We start from the raw sequence: 24,155 nt of genomic DNA, 5'->3' as shown, positions 1-24,155 counted from the left end.
ATTTGAATCACAAGCAGGGTACTAACGAGTCACCCAGGTGGTTTGTGGGAATGGGCTGGACAGCTTGTGGCATCATGTTTAAAAGAAAAAAAAAATCAGGAGCATTTTCCATTGTAGTACCTCATAAAATTCACATCATACTTGCACATCTTAACTCACCGCCCTCCCTCCCCTCCCAAGTATTTTTTTTTTTTTTTTTTTTTTTTTTTTTTAATTCCCTCAGATATATATACCCCCTTGATAATGTTCATATAGCTCGCATGTGGTAAAGTGTAAGGTATGTAATGTGCTGTAGCATCTGCCTGGGGAAACACGGGACCTGATAAGGGTTTGTTCAGAGCAGGTAATACTACTGTTGTTCTATAGCTCTACCAACACAAGCTGGTGCAGGCAGCATCCTTGCTTACATCCAGTTAAATCTCATCCAGTCCTAGTTAAGGTTGATGTAGTCATCCTCTCTTTAGGGTCATAGTCTCTAGCATCAACAGGGAATGGAAAGTGCTCTATAGCAGTAAAGGTGGGTGTTCCTGAATATCGAAAGTATGCGTGCTGTGCTGGAGTAGAGTGAGCATGCAATAATCATCTGGTTCGTTTTGCAGGTCACGGTCGCCCCGGAGGTTCGGGCGGTCACGGTCGAGGTCGCCTAGACGGTCACGGTCCCGCTCCCCCAGGTCTGTTTCACGCTCCCCCAGGTCTGTGTCTTGCGGTAACCTCACTACCAGCCTCACGCATCTGCTCTCATGTCTACCTCCCTTGGCCACTCTAGTTTTTATTAATTATGTTTAGTTTTGACTATCTGCCCTCTTACTAGTGACATGTAATGGTAACTTTGCTTAGCACTTCATTTTTCATGCCTGAATTTTCATCATAGATGATGGTTTCATGTTGGTCACATTTACCCCTTAAATGAGATTATACAGCAAGGATTTTTACTGTAGTTATTCCATAATTCAAAATAATTTTTTGCTTTTTTTAGCACGTTTGTACACTTAAATGATGAGTTATTATTAACAAGCTGCAGCATTGCTTTGATATGTTAGTATAATGCTAATTATAAAAGTGTCACTAAAATCCACAGTACTCTGCATGTAGTGTTACACTTCATATGCATTTGTTTGCATGTATAATTAGACATTTAGGCATGTGGTTTGTAATATATTTCATAATGCATACTGGTATATCCATTTTTTGTTGCATATACTTGATTGCTTGATTTTAAATGTAGGAGGGCTGGTGACACCCTCTGAAAATTCTTTAAAAAATATTTACAAACCTATGTAGAGTGTAACACACACACACACACACACACACACACACACACACACCACACACACACACCACACACACACACCACACACACACACCACACACACACACACACACACACACACACACACACACACACACACACACACACACACACACACACACACACACACACACACACACACACACACTCTTTGGACTCGCTGGCTAGCATTGGCAGCATTGACCAGAATGGTTTATGTAACACTGCCCAGCCTCTTGTAATTTTCCACTCATTCTTTCAACTTTTATGCAGTGTTGTAAGGATGAGTCATCTTAGTGTCCATGTGGCTCCTCCATAGGGTTTTCCGACCATTTCATAGTGCCACTGCCTCGTAGGTGTGTGGGAAAAGAACAGCTGTTTGATATTCTGTACTCACTTCTTATGTCAGTTATAATAATTTCCCTCCACTATGGCACTTATATTTGCACTTGACGTCAAGATTATGGGTAATTGCACTCAGAGAAGTAAATGCTTTGGCTGTTTCATGCAGTATGGTTGAGTATGAGGTAATTACTTGTGCAGAAATTGTGACTTAATTTGTACTGATCAGGAACATTGTGAAAATATTGCTGTTAAACAGCTTACATTTTTTTGTACTTCACATCACAAATATGCTTATGCTCACATATTCACCATTATTTTCTGAGTGACGAGGGAAAAAATTTAGTTACAGCTGACCAAGTCAATTTCTTTCCCATGCACTTTTGGTTTTCCTTCATTGTACCAGATAGGATTACTGAAGGTATATTCAATCATTATTTCACAAATAACCATAAACCAATGCACATGTAAAACTTATTGTAAAACACTTATTTTATAACACTAGATATAACGTGTAATATCCTACATTTCACTTATGTACAAAAAAAACACTTTTGTACATCTGTTTACTATTTACAATTTCCCACTCACCTGCTCAATCACCAAGCCCTTTTCCCAGTGGTAAGGGCAGAACTTTCATGGGGATAATATCCTACATTTCACTTATGTACAAAAAAAAAACACTTGTGCACATCTGTTTACTATTTACAATTTCCCACACACCTGCTCAATCAACCAAGCCCTTTTCCCGGTGGTAAGGGCAGAACTTTCATGGAGGTTGATGATGCAATTGGCCCCATGCATAGGGGGACGGAATCAGACAAGGAGGATTTGGAAGATATCACTCTACACTCTACCAGTGCCGTGTACAGACTGAGCCATGCGTCAGTGGGGTACCTTGGGTATCTGCCTTCCCTATGGTTGTCATAGAAAATGGTTGCGGGTTAAAAGGGTAGCAGGAAGACGCTTGTGGCTAATCCGTCAACTGGTGGCGCTCCGCCTCCGAAATCGTGATTGTATACTGTAACACGTCAACTGGCACGTAGTGATTAAGGGGGTTATGAAATAGATACATCAGAAACAGGTATTTATTGTACCGGGTTACACCGATAATAATGATTTCAGTCTTGGCAAAGATTAGAGAAAGATTTTGAGAATATGGTTGCTTGTTTTGAAATGGTCATCTCTGGCATTTATGAGCTCTGCCGTGCCCTATGAACTTCGGGTAATGGTTGTTCCATCTCTTAGTCAGCATTTTGTTACATGGTAGCTTTTTGGTCTTTTGTCAGAAGACTTCTTACGGAGTGAACAGCAGTTGATTCATTCAGTTGTAACAAATTTGAAACACTGTTTTATGATGTAATTTTAAATAATGTCTCAAAATCAATGTTTTGACTAAGTCATAGTATGTCACTGAAGATGTGCCTTTTCATGGTCTCTTTAGAATAAGCAGTGTTTATAATAATCATTTATTTTTTATTTTAATGTTACAGTAATGGATATACATCCAGTAACAAAAAGATCCTGATATTGAAGGGTCTTTGTGGGTGAATGGCTTGTAACACAATGGAGGTGCCATATATTTACTAATTTCTTGTGAACTGTCGTAAACACAAAGTTTCTGAGCCGTAAGGTTTGTATGAATTTCATTACATATGATAAGAAATTGTAAGGATGCAGGTGGCTATGGGACCTCGGGTACCATATACAGTATTACCAGACAGTTTAAAATCAGTAGATTATAGTATATGTGTTGTTTTTGCTGACAGAATTGTCAGATATGTAAGTTAAGTGTTTACATCAAACTGTACATTCTATTCCATCAGTAGTTGTAGTAGAGTGATCTCGGTCTGTATCTGAGCAGACTTATCAACTGAAGGCAAACAATTACCCCTGCATGGCTATCCATTGGAGTGAACAGATCTTCTCTTTTGGTAGACAGCACCATGCCAATGCAGGGCCTGGGGATAGAGTTTAGAGATGTCCATGGATGAACACTGCATTTGCATTGCCATCCAGTTAAAAGGAGCACCTTTGTAGGGTTCACATCACCCCCATCATTTGGTTATATGTTTACCACTCCACATTGTAAATGGTTATTTGGGTTACAGAAAACCAGTAGGTTTGTCACCTTAGCAAGGAGGAGGTAGTACTACATCATGAGTTGGTGACGATTTCCACCGCCTGCTCTTTCCAGTGCTTCATACAGTGTGTTGTTGACAGCACTGTATTTTGTTGTTACCAGATTTGTATTCCCTTTAATTTCTATGTTGTATGTCATAAATAGCTAGTTATTATGATCTTGTAAAGCATTTTACTAGGGTTCATTGGTTACTTCAGCCCTCTGCCTCTCGTATTCTCCTTTTCTGTTCCACTATTACCTCCCTGCATGTTTTCCCATGTCATACAACCCCTTCGTCCCTTTTGTTACAACCCACTTTACATTGGTAGTTTCATCATCATCCAACCCTACGTCGCCCCATGAGGAGCGTAGGAGCCCGGGGCTGGGCAAGTTGATCCTGACATTTAAGATGAGAGGGATCAGCCTCACTCATCCCTGAGTGGCATTACGTGAGCAATAAACCCCAACCACCCCTTGGATATAAACCTGCACTGGCTTAATCCAATTGGAGTGCCGTAATTACCCACTTAACCACCAGGTGCCAAAATTTGGTTATATGGTTACCACCCAGCATGGTAAATGGTTTCCTGATGTACAGGAAACCATTTGGCTTGTCACTCAGCATAGAGTCGCCCACAGGCAGAAGGAAGAGGAAAGAATGAAGGAAAGACAGACAGACAAGAGGAAGAGAGGAAAGGGCAGACACCCAAAGCAGCACTACATTCACTGTCTTAATTTGGTCTCTTCCAATTGCTGTCTGGGTTGTTTTTTTCTTCAGTGTAACATAAACCCCCTCATTGTTGGTTTAATGTACACAAGCTTGATAAAATAGCCAGAGTAAAGTGCTTGATGTGGGGAGACAGATCGTAGTTATAAACTGATATTGTATACCGGCTGGGACAGTGCATGAGGAAAGAGGTTCGGAATAAAAGTTGAAGATTAGATGGGATTTTGTCAGGAAAACATAAGAATATTGTTAGAGTTAAAAAGAAATAATGAAAGGTGAAGGATAGGGTTATGTGGGGAAATTTAAATATGGTGTTGATGATGGACAAACATTTACCATATCTATCTACATTCCTTGGCCTATCTTTCTATAGTCAAGACACCTTAATCCCGTAAGGGGTGGCCACAAGCAAATCGCCTCCATGTTGCCCTGACCCCTGCCATTTCGCTGCCCTCCCCTCAGCTCACACCCCCCTCATATGCCTCTCCACTCCATCCCTTCATCTTGGCCTGCTGAAGCTTATTACACCATCAGACTCACTTGCATAATTTCTTCCTCTCCTCATATGTCCATACCTTCTAAGTACATACTACTGTACAGTGTGGGAAAGGGATGCATTCTCATGGTGACATCACTGTTATCAGTATTAGCTTGTAGCTGCCTAGTTATACAAACTGCACTCAGCTCACTCCCAGTCCTCTGAAAGGAGTATTATTGACTGCAGGAGAAGGTAAGTTCAGTCCACAGAGTTCATGCTCGGATGTGCAGTGGGCCACAATGGCAGCAAAAAACTACCCACCATCAAGCAGCTTCCCTAATGTATATCTTTCACTAATCACTTTCTTATGCTGCACAGTTTAGCAAGTTATTACATTCCTCAACAGCCCAATTACCTCTGCTTGTACTGTGGACTTCCCTGAAGAGAAGCTATATCAGTCTTGCAATGTGGGCACTAACACGTTTTATGCAGTTTGTAGCTCTTGCAATGTGGGCACTAACACGTTTTATGCAGTTTGTAGCTCCCAATCATCCATTTTACATAACTGCCTTAATAGTGCAACCACATTTCTTCCTTTTGAGTTACTGCAGTTCCTGTACACTTTTCTTGTTTGTGCACTGAGGTGCTTTATTCGCTAGTTCAATATTCTCTCCTTTTTCATACGTGTCATACATACCCCCCCCCCACCTCTCTTTCTCTCTCTGTCTCTGTATGTTAGTATGTGTGTATAGTTACACACACACATATATTCAAGATGTTTGTAAATATTTGGCACCTTTGATTGATATCATATACCAGTATTGTCAGGTCTGTAGATATCAAGGGTATTGGGAAAATTTTGACTGATTGTAACTGGTGATGGTGCTTGTGATCCTTAACCCCTAAAGACCCCAATAATTTCAGGCAGGGTACCTCCCACAACCGCAATTTGGGGGTGTTTTATCGACTTTCACCAAGGGCAAATTGATTGTGTTCTGGCTAAAGAGGAAGAATTTACACACCTGACAACACAATCCACACCCTCGTAGGCCAAATGGTTACCGCACATATCGCACGTCAAAAAAAAAAAAAAAAAAAAAAAAAAAAAAAAAGTTACCCCTCGAAAACACTCTAAAGTGTGAAAATTTTGATTACCTAATTTTCTTATTGAAACAGGTCATTTAAAAGTGTTTTGTCACATCAACCAAGAAACAGGTGTATGTAGTGTGGGAAGATCACTAGGCTGTGAGGAGATAAAGTAGGCTGTGGGAAGTAGGCCTATAGTTATGAGGGTTGGAAAAATAATCCAACTTTTTGCATGAAAAAAATAAACACTTTAGTGTGTTCTGTAACAGCTTGGCAGCCTGATACCTCTGGGGGGTCTGTAGGGGGTGGGAGGGTAGTGATGGACAAGGAGGGAGGGATGGTTGGGGTTCAGAGGGGACAGAAGGCTATACCTCATACCAATTAATCTGGCTAGGCATGTATGACAACACTGTTCCTGCCGAGATTCTGATTGGCTGGAGGTGTTTGTTCGATTTTGTTGTTGCTAAAACTGACACACACTATTATCAGATGATACTGAGTTTGTCGACAATACAGTCATCAAAAGCAATAAGAATCCGATATATACGTAACAGTGACATTTTTGTAGGAAGATAGAGATATGAGTCAACAGCATTACAACAGTCCAAGTCAAGGTCAGCATCCGAACAATTCCTTTAAATCTCCGACACTTTGTAATATAACAGAAAATTAAGGAAACCTGCTTAATCTAAGCGTTGGTATAACTACACATTTAAATTATAAGATCAGTCCACACCCTTAAATCGTGCCACAACTCTGAACAATTAAAAATTCCAATGAAAAGACGAGTTCGCGGGGAGGGAGGTTTGAGAAAATTGCAAAAATCAAAGTAGGCTAAAGGAAAACTATATCCTTATATTTCCTCATTATCACAGTTCAGACTGGTCTTAAAAGTTGAATGTGTTATATCAACGCTTAGATTAATCAGGTTTCCTTAATTTTCTGTTATATTACGGAGTGTCGGAGATTTAAAGGAATTGTTTGAATGCTGACCTTGACTTGGGCTGTTATAATTTGTTGACTCGTCTTTATCTTCCTACGAAAATTTCATTGTTGTTAAGTATATAACGGATTTCTTATTGCTTTTGATGATTGTATTGTCGACAAACTCGGTATCACATCTGATAATAAAGAGAGTATCTGTTTAAGCAACAACGAAATTGAACAAACACCTCCAGCCAATCAGAATCTCAGTAGGAACAGTGTTGCCATACATGCCTGGCCAGATTAATTGGTATGAGGTATAGCAGGGTGGGAGGAGGGGTGAGAGTGGGTGGGAAGGGACACAGGTGGTGGTGGGAGGAGAGATGCAGGTGTGGGAGGGTGATGGTGGACAAGGAGGGAGTGGAGTAGAGGGTGGCATGGAGGCAGCCTAGAGGGAGGGTGCCCCCTCACTGCCCTGGTTGGTCCAATACCCTCTCATGCCACTCAAGGATGAGTTCTCATTGGCCTGAAGCCATGTACGTCATAACTGGGGCGGCGGTGGAAGTGCTCCACAGTTTTTTATAGGCCCCACTCAATTGATGCGATTAGGCATTTTGGCATAAAGCTCAAATCACATCAATAGGAGCGTTCGTGCTGAGTGGAAAATCTGCCAGACACCACCAGAAACTGTGTCTCATTTTCGTTTTGACAGGCTAAGGGGGTCTTAGTTAAACTTCAGTGTTCTTTTTCTGATCAATATTTACAATATTGGTTAAGCAAATACCTTTAAAAAAATGTAAATTACTCTTACTAGTGCTATTTCACCCAAAATATTGCCAAAAAATTCATATACAAGTATTTATATATTCTTCTCTGAGAAGGTTAGGACAGTATATCAGTAAGACTGTTCTTGGACTGTAAGAAGCAAAAAAGGCGTATGAATAATGACATTCGTATATAATCTGACTTGTACAAAAAATGGCACTTATGGTCTATCCATAGTTTAATATTTGTTAGACTCTAAAATGTTACGGCGTATCGAAGCCTAGCGCTGCCAGACGTATGAAGCAAGCCAGCTGATGGAGTGGGTCACAGAGCGAGTAAAGACACAACTGTTTTGGTTTGCTTGGAAAACTTGTACTGGAGGCAGCGACTAAATATCGACATGCTTTCTTGAAGTGAATTAAGTTTTATTCTTACTCACAGGGAGTTTAATGTGTTAGTATGAATTATAATCAACTACTGTATTATTGTTGGTTAAAGATATATATTTCTGTGCATGCATAAACCAGGCTGCAACCTCTGTGAAATATTTTTTATATTACTATATTTTTTCATGCTGCTTTGACAAATCACTGTTTTATAGAGAAGAAATAGAATATTTACATATTTTTACAATATATAAGATGCATGAAAAAGGCCTTTCAATCATTGCCCGATGTGATTTTTTTTCCATCTAAAAAATTAAAATACCAGTGATATCTGGCATTTCTCCAGTCATGCAAACGCTTCTCTTGATGCAATTAGGACTTTAGGGGTTAAGTGTAAATGAAACTTTTCAGCTAGTTTGGATCACCACCCCTGCTACAAAGTTCCAATTTTTTGTTAAATTGTTTAAAGTTAACTAGGTGTAAGTGCAGTTACTGGATACGTTTGAATTTTAGATGTTATTACCAAATTATTAATGCTATGTAGAATGCAATGTTGCTTCCAGATTGTCCGATACTTTCTTGTGTAGAGCATTTAATGCTAGCCCATACTTTTTTCTCATAATACAGACACGGGCATTAGACTAGGCTGCAATTGGTATCTGTATCTGCTTGTGACGATAAAAGTCTTTGTTTTGTCAATATATTTATTGTTGGGTTGTTTCTATATACAGTAATCCCTCCAATATTCGACATAATAGGGCCATAGGGAGGTCTGGATAGCGGTCCTGTCCGGATATTGGGCCCCAGCTTATGGACTTGTACTTACAGACCCTAACTCAGAGACTCACCTATACAACTCCCTCTGGACATGCATAGCACCTATTTAAGACCCAAATCACACCAATAAGGGACATAAAAGAGTGAAATAAATGCAAAAGAACCATAAAATGAGGTTTTAGAGGTGAGTTTATACAGTATTAAACATTCTGGGTACTTAAAAGTCCCTGGCTCCTGGACTGGTTTGAACCGCCAGTTTGCAGTCCACAGTTAATCCTCTGTACACTGTAATTCTAATTTCTTAACACTGCACAACACTGTAAATTCCTGTGTGTTCTAGTGGCGAGGTATTGCAGTTTATTCACTGTTTATTCACAAAAAACAAGCACCTGTGGCTTGCACTGCTATGAGCATCTGCTCTCGATCGGAGTTAAGCTGTGACTGTTGATGATGGCGGGGTAACAGAGTTGCCAGATCGCAACGGCCACATTACCAATCTCCTTAACTTTCATTACCAAATTTAACTTTTCATTACCAAATTTGTAAAGCTAGCATTTATTCTTCACTATAGTAGCCGCAGCGAGAAATGAACGCTGTGGTGGGGCAGCCGAGATGACCTGGGATTCCCCCACTGTAGCCATATCCACATGTCACCGACCATAGAGGTAGGATGTCACCGACCATCGGCCACCGCTGCAGCCCCGCTCCATGATCCTTACCCTGTGTCTCTGGCTTTCTCTTTCTCTCTCGGTTTCTATATAAACTGCTGTATTTCCGAAACTAATTATGAAATTATTATGACTTTTGTTCCACACCACCACTGAGGTAAAAATCAAGGAGAGTTTTCTGTATAAAGGTTTCCCCCCCCTTGTCTGAGGGCAGGTCAGTTCTGGCGAGTGTATAATTATAGGTCAGGCGGAGGTATCGGCAAGGCCGCACTCCCCCGCTCATATGCCACATTTAGGAGGGGGGGGAAACCTTTATACAGAAAACTCTCCTTGATTTTTACCTCAAAGGTGGTGTGGAACAAAAGTCATAATAATTTCATAATTAGTTTCGGAAATACACCAGTTTATATAGAAACCGAGAAAGAGAAAGCCAGAGACACAGGGTAAGGATCATGGAGCGGGGCTGCAGCGGTGGCCGATGGTCGGTGACATGTGGATATGGCTACAGTGAGGGAATCCCAGGTCATCCCGGCTGCCCCACCACAGCGTTCATTTCTCGCTGCGGCTACTATAATTATATATACAAGTGGAAATACATGTAATCACTCTCCTTATAATTAACACCATGTTGATTATTTTCACGCTATGTACTGTAGGGTAGCAGATTAATCAGAGAGAGCAAGCAGTCCACCATCTCCATCCTGTGTATCCTCATACATGTGAAAAATCCATTTGGTAATGCATTATTCTGCTTCATTACCAAACGAATTTTTCATTACCAAATTGGCCCACACTTGGTAATGAAAAATACCAAATGGCAACCCTGACAGGGGAGGGGGGAGGAAGGAAGGGGTGAAGGGACCATGGTGTAACAGCTGTTCGGCGCCAGGCGGCAATTTCAAATTATGGGTGGGAAAAAAGTCAGATTTTTAAAGAATTTTTTGCAGTTTTTGGCCCATTTTGGGAATATTGGATCCCAGGATGATTATGTCCGGTTAGTGGGGATGTTCGGATATTGGGCGTTCGGATATTAGCGGGATTACTGTATATATTTTTAGGCCATTTGGGCATTTAATGAATGTTTAATGCTGATACAGCAGTTTTTATTTTTGAATAACCTACTTACAGATATGATGACTACCGCCGCCGCAGTGACTCTCCAGACTTCAGAAGAAGATCCCGATCACGATCGTAAGGTTAGTGTCTTCCCATCTTGCATTACTAGAATCGTTCATTTCCAATTTCCTACATTCATAGTAAGGATCTTAAGTAATGTAGTTTTGCAGCCTTTATTGTTGAGACACTTCAATGATTTGAGGAGCCTTAATGCAAATATAAGTGTACTGTATTATTAATTACCATTAGAACACCAGATATGGGTTTGCAGGTTTACAGAATCATTCATTGATGAGATTCATAGCCTTATTTGTAGTGTCTTATACCATTGAAGTAATTACACTACTCTTCAGAAACATACTCGAATGAAATAGTTTTTCTCTAGCAAAGTGTATTCTCGATTCAAAATTGGCGGCTTCATGATAATTTTTGATCTTTGAAAATGCGGCCAAGTTCGGAGAATGTAGACTAGAGTAAATACTTAGTGCAATTATATTTTTTCCTTTAATTAGGTTTTCTGAATTTTATTGTGTGTGTGTGTGTGTAAAACATTGCACCATTTTCAGATGCATATGCTATAGTAGTCCTGCATAACCTTTACAGTTAGGCACTTGTTTCTAGATGTTTAGAAGATTGATGATAAACCCTTAAGCTTGGGTTCAGGGTCTCTAATAAAAGTCAAAGTACAGTGCTGTATATTGCTCTTGGGATTACGGGCTGCAGTGTTTGCTGTGGATAGAGATGCACTAGAGCCTTAGTTTTTTTGAAACCCTGATTATAGCTGGAATCAGAGCTATTCACTGTGATACTGTTCATGTTCTAAATCCAATTTGTTAATTATTTGTACACACACACAAAACTTGGAGTTACAAATGTATTTACCGGAAGATGGGACTATTCAACACACTTTTGGCTATTTTCGTTGTACTAAGGTTTGTAGCGAAACATTAAGGGCACTTAAAAAGCTCATATGCGAAAATGGATTTTAACATAGAAAAACACAGAAAAGACATGTTTGAAAGGTAAAAATAATGTTTATCAGTGCCTCCCGTGGGGCAGTTGGTCTCAATGGGCTTTCCTTCAGTGAAACATTCAAAGTTTTCATTCAAATCGCTCCAGCCTTCAATGCCTTCTTGCCCAGTATTGTCCTTTGGTTTTGTGCCATCAAGAGACCTGCCTCTCTACTCCCTCTGCTTCATTTCGAATTGATCCAGCCAGAAGTTTGGTTATATGTGCTGATTGGTCCTCCTCCAGTCCATGACAGCTGCAATTGTTCAGCTTCGTAAACAACATGAACTAAGGTGCTTTCCACTTGGTGATTGAGAACACAATGGATGTTGAACTCTTTGTTGTATTCACGATACGCTCCGCATGTTTTACACCACGTTGGAATATCTGGAGCTTTCCCTTAGGATCATCCATGATGTTGGTTTCATCTTAATGATGTTTGCAGGAGGTACTCCACCATGGCACCTTCTAGCATTGCCACTATGATCTCTTCAGACAGCAACCTGTTTCCTCAAAATATTTTGGCATATCCTGGAGGACACCAGGTCTTTGTCTCCTCAGGAAGCCTTGTACCTGGGAGATTATCCTTTACCTCAGGAAGCCTTGTACTTGGGAGAGTATCCTTTAAATATGTGATGTAGTGTCTACATCTGTTCATATGGTACTTGATGAAGTTGGAGCATATACAGGAAATTGCCTGAAAGTGCAAAGTCAAATTGTCCCAGGGGCCCCGAGTTGAATTGAGCCATTAGTCTAAAATCATAATATTATATAAACAAAAGCAGCTAACTTACTTTGGTAGGTGCGTAAATAATGACACTTAGATTGTTATTATATATTCATGGGACAGCAGAGGAAAATACAATTAATCTTGTTTTTATTGTTGCAAATCACTACTCAAAAATATCTGAAAACATTTATTGTTGCAAATCACTGCTCAAAAATATCTGAAAACAACAGGAATGAAAAACTGATCACAGTTTGCATACCTTCAGCAAACTATCCCTAAATTTAATTCATCCACCCATCAATCATTCAATCCTACGTTCCCCCATGAGGTGCATAGGAGCCCAGGGGAAGGCAAGTTGGTCCTGACATTTAAAATGAGAGTGACCAGCCTCACTCATCCCTAAATTTTAACTTACAATGTAAATTAATGTTTAGTGGGGGCACACACACCATCCACTCACTTGATGTAGTGCTGCTTTAGGTGTCTACCCTTTCCTTTTTTCCTTACTTTCTCTTGTCTTTCTTTCCTTCATTCTTTCTTCTTTCATCTGCCTATGGGTCACTGCAGTGAGTGACAAGCCAAATGGTTTCTTGTACACCAGGAAACCATTTATTATGTTGGGTGGTAACCATATAAACAAATTATGGCGCCTGGTGGTTTAGTGGGTAATTAAGGCGCTCCAATTGGATTGAGCCAGTTAGGGGTTATTGCTCATATCATGCCACTCGTGGGTGGGTGAGGCAGGTCACTCTCATCTTAAATGTCAGGACCAACTTGCCTAGCCCTGGGCTCTTACACTCCTTATGGTGCAGCACTGGGTTAGATGATGGATATGTTAAAAATTACTAGCTTTTCACATAATGCTAGTTGGTTGTACTCTAGCATTCTTTATACAGGAACTAAGAATTATACACTAAAAGTACCATCTGAAAGATATCTCATGAAGTGCAGTCCTCCATTGTAGAATAGGGTAGTTATATCTGAAGATGAGATGCTTTGCCTTCCTTGGATTTGGGGTTACACCGTGTCATCACTGTCAAGGTCTTGGCCACACATCTGAAAAGTGTACCAGAAAGAGCAATATACCCAAATGTGTAAAGGTTGGCAACAGACTCTACCAAATGAATGAATTAACTTCTGTAGGGCATTGAGATCACTGGTAGTGATTCTCAGTTGGTGATTCATTTTGCATGTAGTAGTGTTTGTCATTGATTCCCCACAGGAATTAATTGAAAACCACCTACAGTGCTTTGCCTAAGACACGTGTGTTCCCAGGTCTGCTGCAAACCATACATGTGGAGGTGTAGCATTAATATGTGGTGTTCAGGAATGTTTCTAACAGAGTCTTACTTTATTCCATCTTCGTATGATTACATGCTCGTAGAGAGGCCGATGATGGGATGGTTGCTGATATGGGGGCCGTGAGAGGATGATGTGGAGGTCTGTCAGGTCATATGCTTGTGGTATGCAAGGTCAAGCTGAGTGGAGTGAGGTGGATCAGGAGAGAGAGGAGCAGTCAGGGAGAAAGAATGAAAGTTGAGAAGCTAAGGATCAAAGAAATGACATGATTACAGGACCAAAGTAGAGGAGGAGTTAGAATCAGTGAATTGGAATGAAATGGATCTGGACAGCTTGTGGAATGCATATAGGGATTGCTTAGTTAGGAATGCTAAAGTGGTGTGTGGTGTGGGAAGAGTAACAACAAAGAAGAAAGGTACGGCATGGTAGGATGAGGAGGTTGAGAGAACAGTGGAAGAAAAGAGGAAGAAGTGGCTAAAGTGGTTACAGGACAGGGGTTCAGTTGAATTAAGAACTGAATATACTGAAAGCAAGAAGCACGTAAAGAGACTAGTGAAGAGGAAAAGGAGGTAAATGGTGTAGGAAGAAAACTGAATGCGAACTGCTGTGAATATAGGAAGTTATTCTGTTTGTGGCCACCCCATATGGGATTGAGGCGTCTGGCAATAGATAGATAGAGAGACTATACGCTGCTGTATAGTATCCCTCCTAATTTTGACTGTTTTTAGAAATCTGCCATATTTAGACATCAAAATGCACATAGGATTATCCATATGAATGCTAAACACCAAGGAAACAATGCATAAACAACATACACAGTGGTGTATCCAGGATTTTCACTGGGGGAGGGGGGGGGGGCAAACACTTTGAATATTTTCCCCAAATATGTCACCACACTGGCGTGAGTGTCCCGAACACACACACTTTCCCACATTCGTGATACTATCATTTTCTATTTTCCTTTTCAGTTTTGTATTTCTCTCTCTCTCTCTCTCACCACTTAGCACATATGTGTAAATCAAAATCCGCTGCTGCACCCACCCCAATCTGGTATTCTGTTTTGTACTACTGCTGTGGTAGTAGGCAATAGAAATTCTGTTTTCCACTGCTTATTCTCTTAATTTGATTCTCATCGGCGCAGGCATCAGGATGGTGCGTATGTTAAGACTGACCTAAGTAAATACATCTGGTGGGATTAACCTCTCTTAATCCTTGACTCAGGCGACCACTCGACCTGCCCTGCTCAGCAGGGAATGATTTTCATATCACCTGAACTGCACTGTACTGTATAGAAAGGATTTTTCCATTAAGGAAAAAAAGAACAACAACATAAAGCTATTCATCCTGAAAATTTTCACGTAGAAAAGTGGGGGAGACAAAAGATACTCTGTCCCCCAGGCTCCAAAAAGTGGGGGGAACACGTCCCCATCCCCCCACCCAAACGAGGCCCCTGGCACATATATTTATATCTGTTTACCATCTAAAATGTAGTCAGAGGTGATCAAAATGGCTTCATGCAGTCTTCAAAATTGTTTGTCTCAGTTGTTTGTAACAATAATTGTGTAGTGTTTCTTTTGGACCTGGCTACAGGGTGAGAGGATATGGCTGCAGGGTAAGAGGATGTGGCTGAGGGGACAGGAAGGCCATTTTTTCACCTCAGCAGGATTCAAGTGCAAAACATTGTTAGAGTTCTAATATTAACCACATAATCTAAGATGATAGGGGAAATTGTTAAGTTATAACTGGTCATTTTTTCTCAAGGGCTTTATATTATTTAGTATAGCTTTCAATTTCAAAGGAAATTATTGCTCCTAAATATTTTTGGAAATAGATAATCCATCCATCCATCCATCATCCAATCCTATGTTGCCCCATAAGAAGCGTAGGAGCCCGGGGCTAGGCAGGTTGGTCCTGACATTTAAGATGAGAGTGACCAGCCTCACTCATCCCTGAGCCCCCCCAGTGACTACATGTATGAACATACATCCACAAAAAACCTCAGGAGTTGGAAATTCAGTTGTCTGACGCCAATGATAACTGCTCCCGGGCCCCCCCCCAAAAAAAAATTCTATGGCCAAATATGTCTCTGGAAATAAGTTGAATTGGTATAAATGGTTTATCGTCATCTTCACTGGTGTTTATACTATAAGCTAATAAAAACACAGAAAACTGATGAGCAAAAGTACAGAAATGCAGTCAGAATAAATAGTGATTAAGAGTAAAACTTACCTTCACATAACTTCCCACTATCCTCGTGCAAAATTTTGCCAGCACCTTCTAGGAGTTAAGCACTTGTGTAGATGCAGAATTTCATGAGATTTCTCATGGTCACTTTGGAATTTCAATACAACCAATAGTATTATATATATATATATATATATATATATATATATATATATATATATAAAAAGCCAGTGCTATCAGCACGAAGGAGGGGAGGGGGGAGCCAGGAGGGATGGGAGTGGGGGGACACACGAGGCTGTGGGCAGGATTTTTGCCCTTCTGTCACGAGGCGGACAAGTGCTTTTAACGCACATTTACTAGTGGCTTGTGGTCCATTCGGAAACAAAACACCCGGTGACCAGGTGACTTTGGATGTTTGGTAGACAGGCGGACGGCCGCTGTCACCAAACACGTACTCGTGATTTGTGGTCTGTGTTTGATGCATGGTGGTAGTTGGGAAAGACAGCCCGGTGGCTGTGCGACTTTGGACATTTGATGGGGATGCATATGGATGTTTTGACACCACTTCTGGGTTATAGTTGTATTACTCAGGTGGTGGAGGTTCGTTGGGAGTAATTGGACCAGTGTGCGACTTTGACCACTTGTGGTCTGGTTGTGGGTTTTGGCCTATTTCCCATTCACAGCTCGAGCCCAGCAGCCACGATACAGAATGAACATGTCAGCTGGCTGGCTGAAGTTCTCGTGGACTTTTAGGTCTGATAATAGAGTCTAGGTCCAGTATCCGGATAATGGACAGGTTTGGATACTGCATGTCCAGATGAATGAGGGATTACTGTGTGTGTGTGTGTGTGTGTGTGTGTGTGTGTGTGTGTGTGTGTGTGTGTGTGTAATTCTTATTTGAAACACAAAGATGGACATAACTATACACGGTACAGAGGGAATGGAGATCGTGTCTGAAAGGAGCCTGATTGATTACGTGTTCGTAGAAAAATCAATGCTAGGAAATGTTGCTGAAATGGGGGCAGTGAGAGGATGATGTGGAGGGTTGTCAGATATGATTGTGGTATGCAAGATCAACCTAAGAAGAGAGAGATGGACCAAGAGAGACTGAAAGTCGAGAAGCTGAGGATCAAAGAAATGACAGATGAATACAGGGCCAAACTAGGGGAGGAGTTAGAATCAGTGAATTGGAATGAAATGGATCTGGACAACCTGTGGAATGCACATAGGGTTTGCATAGTTAGGAATGCAAAAGCAGAATGTGTTGTGGTAAGAGTAACAACAAAGAAGAAAGGTACGGCATGGTGAGATGAAGAGGTTGAGAGAGCAGTGGAGGAAAAGTAGGAGAAATGGCTAGAATGGATTCAGGACAGGGGTTCAGTTTAGATAAGAACTGAATATATTGAGAGCAAGAAGCCTGTAAAGAGACTTGTGAAGAGGAAAAGGGGGTACTGTAGGTAAATGATGATCCAGGAAGAAAAATGAATGCAAATTACTCAGAAAATAGGAAGTTATTCTGGAAAGAGGTGCAGAAATGTAGAAATGACAGTGGGAAACAATGTGAAAGTGTGAAGAATGCTGTAGATTACAGTATTAACCCAGGGGGATGAAGTAAGGACCAGATGGGAAGAATATTTTGAAAGTCTGAAGAATGGGAATGGAGAGAGGACGTTTAACATTATTGGATTTGGGGGCGCACAATGAAGGAATGCAGTGCCAAGAAACACGACACGCAGAGGTGAAGAATACTGTGAAACAGTTGAAAAATGGGAAAGCTGCTGGGGTTGATGAGGTGTATACAGAGATGATTAAGTGTGGTGGAGAGAGCAGAATTAAGTTCTTGTTGGGGATATGTAAGAAGGCATGGATGAGTGAAACTGCCAGCAGAATGGAAAAACGCTGTGATTGTACCCCTGTACAAAAATAAAGGTGAGTGAAGTGAGTGCAAGAATTATCGTGACATAAGTCTGTTGAGTGTTGTAGAGAATGTATATTGAAGAATTATTATAGAGAAAGTAAGATAACAGAAGTCCTAGGGAGTGACCAACAGCACGGATAAAGGAGTGGCAGAGGATGTGTGAATCAAATATTTGCTGAGAGACAGTGGAGAAGGCTTGTGAGAAAGATTACAAGGTGTTTCTGGCGTTTATGGATCTGGAAAAAGCATACGACAGAGTAGGGAGAGAAGGATTGTGAAAAGTTTTGTGCATGTACGATGTAGATGGTAAGCTGCCAGGTGCCATCATGAGTTTTTATGATGGTAGTGAAGCTTGTGTAAGGGTAAATTGGTATATCTGTGTGAATGGTTCACAATCAGTGTTGGCATGCAACAAGGTTGTGTGATGTCCCTATAGTTGTTCAGTATATATATATATATATATATATATACATACAGTATATATGCATGGAGTGGTGAGAGAAGTAAAAACTCGAATAATGGATAGAGGGATGGCGTTGGTAATGAATGGTGGTGGATGGAATAACTGAATTTGTTGTATGCTGATGATGCAGTGCTGATGGCGAATTCCGGACAAGAGCTTGGTAGATTAGTGCAAAGTTTTGTAGATGTTCGTGAGCACCGTGCCTTGAGAGTGAATTTAGAAAAGAGTAAAGTGATGGTTATTGAGAGAGAATGTGATTCCCAGTGTGATGTTAATTAATGGAGAGAGAGACTGGAATTGGTGAGAGAGTTAAAGTACCTGAGTACAGTGACAGAAAAGAGAGGAAAATGTGCAAAAGAAGTGGAATGTAGAATGACACAAGGAAGGAAAGTAGCTGGTGCTATAAAGGCCCTGATAAGAAACAGAGGCTTCAGTGTTGGAGCCGTGCGAGGCCTACATGAAGGAGTGTTGGTGCCAACTCTTAATATAAGGATGTGAGACTATCGTATGGCATGAAAATGAAAAGTCAAGAGTAAGAGCAGTGGAGATGGGACTGCAGAGGAATGTATATGGAGCACAGAGTGTATAAGGTACAAACTAATGTGATTCGTGAAAGATGTGGAGTGAGGAAATCTGTGGACACCAGAATCGAAGAGAGTGTACTGAGATGGTATGGTCATGTGGAGAGAATGGATGACAGTAGTGGTGATAAAGGTATATCAGCGATTTTGAAGGAGGAAGTAGGTGAGATAGGCCAAGAAGAAGGTGGAGGGATATGGTGGATGAGTGTGAGGAAGTGAGGCATGGAAGTTGATGAGGCTAAGGGACTGACGAGATTAAGCTGACACGATGAATTTTGTATGGAGAAGTGCATGACCAGGGATTTGGCACCTCTTTTTAATGCTGTTAGGGTCTCTATCAGATGTGAAGGTACAGAACGTTGTGAATTTTTTTTGGCCTATCAGATGGAGCCAGGCACTCAAGGGCTTGAATGATGAGTGAATGGAAGCTTGGACCATTGAATCTCGTAGACTTTGGCTGTCTGGACACTGCTGTTCCTCACCCTGCCCTAGGGTGGTAATGGAAGTTGGGATGATGATTTTGATGTATATTCAACATCATCATCATCCGGATCTCCTTTCCCACCCAAGGACAGGGGAAGGAGTAGCATGTCCAGACAGCCCAAGTTTGCCCAATCCAATAGGCCACGCTTCCATTCACTCATCATTCAAGCTCCTGGAATCCTGGCTCTATCTGATATGCTAAAACATAAACCACGTTCTGTAGCTTCACATAAATGTAATCCGGATGCTGTCACGTTAAAAAGGAATTCCAAATCCCTGATCATGCGCTTCTCATAACATTCATTCAGCCAGCTTGATCTTGTCAGTCCCCCAGCCTCACCGACATCCATACCTCTCTTCCTCACACACTCATCCATCATCTCTCTCCACCTCCTTGGCCTACCTCACCTCCTCCCTTCTTCAAATTCGCTCACATATGCCTTTTTCACCACTATTGTTAATGGATCTCTCCACATGACCATACCATCTCGGTACACTCTCTTCGATTCTGGTGTCCACAGACTTGCTTACTACACATCGTGCACGAATCACATTATTCCGTATCCTATCCACTCTCTGTACTTCACATACATTCCTTTGCAGTACAATCTCCAGTGCTCTTACTCTTAACTTTTCATTTTCATGCCATACCATAGTCTCACATCTATATGTTAGAGTTGGCACTAACACTCCTTCATGTAAACCTTGTGCAGCTGCAACACTCAAGCCTCTGTTTCTTATCAAAGCCTTCATAGCTCCAGCTATTTTCCTTCCTTGTGTCACTCTACTTTCCACTTCTTTTACATATTTTCCTCTCTTTTCTATCACTGTACCCAGGTATTTTAATTCCCAAACCAATTCCAGTCTATATCCATTCACTGTAACATCACACTGGGATTCAGCTTCACTTTCAATAACCATCTCTTTACTCTTTTCTACATTTACTCTCAAGGCACGACATTAGCAAAACTCTGCACTAGTCTATAAAGTTCTTGTGCGGTATTTGCAAGTACAGTAGTACTGCACATCAGCATACAACAAATATGAGATATTCCATCCATCACCATTCATTACCAACGCCATCCCTTTCTCCATTATTCGTGTTTTTACTTCTCTCATTACCCCATCCATATATATATTGAACAACCACAGGGACATCACACAACCTTGTCGCATGTCGACACCGATCATGAACCATTCACTTGGATGCCTTTTGACCCTTACACATGCTTCACTACCATAATAAAAAATTCTTGATGGCACCTAACAGCTTACCACCTACACCGTACATGTGCAAAACCTTTCACAATCCTTCTCTGTCTACTTTGTCGTATGCTTTTTCCAGATCCATGAATGCCATGAACACCTTACGGTCCTTCTCACAAGCCTTCTCAACTATGTCTTACTGAAAATATTTGATCCACAGATTCTCTTCCACTCCTAAAGCCATCCTGTTCATCACTCACTGGGACTTCTGGTATCTCTCTTACTTTCTCTATAACAATTCTTCCATATACCTTCCCTACCACAGTCAATAAACTTATGCCATGATAATTCTTGCACTCACTTAGCTCACCTTTATTTTTGTACAAGGGTACAATCACTGCCTTTTCCCACTCTGCTGGCAGTTTCACTCATCCATGCCTTTTTTACATATCTCCAAGAAGCACTTCATTCCACTCTCTCCACCACATTTAATCATCCCTGCATACACCTCATCAACCCCAGCAGCTTGCCTATTTCTCAACCGTTTCACAGCATTCCTCACCTGTGACAGTGTCACGTTCCTGGCACTGCATTCCTTCTCTGCGTACAGTACCCCCAAAACCAATCATATTTACAACCACTCTGCTGTCTCTATTCCTATTCACCAGGCTTTCAAAATATTCTTTCCATCTAGTCCTTACTTCATCTCCATGGGTTAATAATCTACCCCTTACATCCCTCACACTTTCACATTTCTTTCCGCTGTCACTTCTACATTTCCGCACCTCTTTCCAGGATAACTTCCTATTTTCAGAGTAATTTGCATTAATTTTTCTTCCAAGATAGTCATGTACCTCCTCCTTTCTCCTCTTCACTAGTCTCTTTACATGCTTCTTGCACTCAGTATATTCATTTCTTATTTCCATTGAGCCCCTGTGCTTTAACCACTCTAGCCACTTCCTGTTTTCCTCCACTGCTCTCTTAACCTCTTCGTACCATCATGCTGTACCCTTGTTTAAAACGCATGCACGCACAATTTCTTCCCATCTGCCAAACTAATACAGAGATTATAACAATATAAAAGAGTACATGTCTCCCTTGCTTTACAATTGGTATGCATTCCTAGCAATGCAATCGTATACTAAAATATTGTACAGCAAAGTTAAGGTTTAGTGGGAAAAATAGGGATGTGTTCCTGGACTCGTATATAAGAAACCCAACACCCGTGCAAGTGATCTAATATGAAATAATAACAATGTTTTATGTGCTGCAGTGTATGAATGTACATTTGCAAGCATAAAGACATGAAATAGCATAAAACAACAACATGAAATACGGTACAGTATGAAGAACAGGAAAAATAGTAATATCCTGGGCACTGACGAACACAGACGCACGAAGTTTGTAAGCTGAATGAGCGCGCAGGTGAGACTGGGCAGTGATACGGTTTTGGGACAGTTCGCCACCAGGTCAATTCACCATCACAAAAATAAGATAATTTGCCGTCATTAAGGAAGGCAGCTATGGGTGACGCTAGAATAAAATTAAAAGGCGACTACATTGAGGAAGAAACAAGTTAATTATTGACTAAAGGTGCAACTAATAAATAATATCCAAAGCCTATGCTATTGAACATAAACTTTGATGGATCCCCCTGAATATAGCTATTAAAGTATTGATTAATTAATAATAAGTATATTTATACAATGACGGGGAATATCCATGTTTTGATGGCAAATTGCCTGATGCCGAATTGACTTGACTGTGAATTGTCTCAGAACCAGTGATGCTTGGTTGGCGGAAACACGGGAAACTGTGTGCGCAGGGTGGTTATGCCACACAACTCTCAGGTGATCTGCCTGTGAGCAGGGGATTTCTCCACGTCACCCATCGTAAATGCAGGGGGGCTCAATCGTAAAACAAACGATTGGTACTAAAAAAAAATATTGTAAATGCGAAATATCGTAAAGTGAAACATCGTACAACGAGGGAGACCTGTATTTTAATATAAATTGAAAATCCTTGCTACATCTGTGAATGTGTACCACCATGAACAATTTTGTTAGCAATGTCCCTTTATGCTGTGGATGCACAGTTTGTTGTTAACTCTTAACTTCCTGAGCATTTTAGACATTACATCAGGACTTTAATCTGATATTTTATGCACAGTTGTAAAATTGAATTAGGGATGCTTAATTGGACATTGTGTGAATTAAATGTGTATTGGGAGTTAGACATCTAAATCAGTGTTTTTAGACCAAATGAACAGATGATCATCTGTTTGGGAGAACATTCCTTCATTTAATTTGCAGGAGATGCATCTTTCTACAGTTACATCATTCTAACAAGAGCTGCCATTAGGTCACCAAGGCCGACGCATGCAAGCATATTGGAGCCTTTACAAATGAGATGACATGAACGTGGTACATTAATATATCAGTATGAACAATACATCAGTCAAATGATGCCATACATCCTTTTAGAGGAATCCCTATAACTGAGACTGGCCATGGTACAGCTGTTGTTTTCTACCGACACAAAGCTTGTGTGCCATAACTATCTAATTACTTATTTACAGACTGTTGAGGGGGGGGGGTAATCAGATGTGTAATAAGAACTGCAGCAGTGTTCAGTCGCTTTATAACTAGTTTAGGGTGAATGTTTCCTGCTTGAGGTTTGGAACTAGTTTAGGGTGAATGTTTCCTGCTTGAGGTTTGGCAGCTAGTTACCAAGGTTGGAGTCTCTTCTCATTCATGGCAGTGCCTCCCAGGGTTGATGATAGCCACCTATCTAATGCCTCAAGTATAGTAATGCAGTGTTAGAGTTTATTGTTGTTGATAAGCTTCTGTAATGGGAACCTTATATTCTCTATATCTTATCTGGGTTTTTGTTGTTTTGCAGAATGTACTGGAAGTAATGCTACACATTGGAGGGATTTGCTGTGTGAATCCCTCAAGCTGCTGTGAAAATTCAAGAGATAGATTATATTACTTATGGAGGTACTTTTTTTTTTTTTTTTCCATTATCCTGTAATTTGTATACATGCATCTAATTTTAAGGTATATGCTGTCAGTAGTTGTAAGATGATCATCTGTAGGTACCATTATCATGTTTTTTTTTTTTTCTATGTTAATGTGAAATCGATATTGCAACTAAAAATTGAGTTTAAAGAACAATTTGGATCATAGGGTTGTGTGAAATATTTACATCTTGTTCAATTTGTAAGTAATGACGTTGAGAAACAGTAGGGGTTCATGTAATTTATATTAGCTAATTAACTTTTATATGACTTTTATGGATGAACACAAACTACAGTTTTTGTTTGTATTCGTTTTTGACGTTGTGGTAGTACAAATTAAACATGTATTGACCTTAAGTTGTCTTTAAAAAAGATTCACGTTTTTCTCATTTGTTTCATTAAAAGCCCAAAGTAGAGAGTAGGCGATAGTCTTGGTTGTTTTGCATGTGTCTTTAAAAAAAGATTCTTTTTTTTTCATTATTTAGCAGAGCAATAAAAATTCAAAATGCTACACATATGTAATACTTTCTGGGTTAATGAATAAATTGCATGAATATCAGATAAGCCAATATGATTATGATTTTT

At 40.5% G+C, this 24,155-nt stretch overlaps 1 protein-coding gene across 4 annotated transcripts in view; it reads left to right on the top strand.

Annotated features, from left to right (window-relative positions):
- Positions 1-23,953, top strand: part of LOC145417382 (RNA-binding protein 1-like) — a 38,246-nt gene extending 14,293 nt beyond the window's left edge. Inside the window, exons 4-6 of one of the 4 annotated variants that reach the window (XM_080286061.1) lie at positions 600-671; positions 10,692-10,759; positions 23,453-23,953. In XM_080286061.1, coding sequence (XP_080142187.1) covers positions 600-671; positions 10,692-10,758 — 139 coding nt within the window. In that variant the 3' untranslated portion in view covers position 10,759; positions 23,453-23,953. Of the gene's footprint in view, positions 1-599; positions 693-10,691; positions 10,760-23,452 lie in introns of those variants that run through there. The other 3 variants (XM_080286060.1, XR_013900498.1, XR_013900499.1) reach the window with 3 other exon arrangements.
- The last annotated feature ends 202 nt before the right edge of the window (positions 23,954-24,155 follow it).

The sequence above is a fragment of the Coenobita brevimanus genome, chromosome 110 (assembly GCF_032717465.1).
Source record: "Coenobita brevimanus isolate Jiangsu-jjx chromosome 110, ASM3271746v2, whole genome shotgun sequence".
Lineage (NCBI taxonomy): Eukaryota > Metazoa > Arthropoda > Malacostraca > Decapoda > Coenobitidae > Coenobita > Coenobita brevimanus.
The sequence above is the reverse complement of the archived record's forward strand: the minus strand, read 5'-3'. Positions and strand labels throughout refer to the sequence as shown.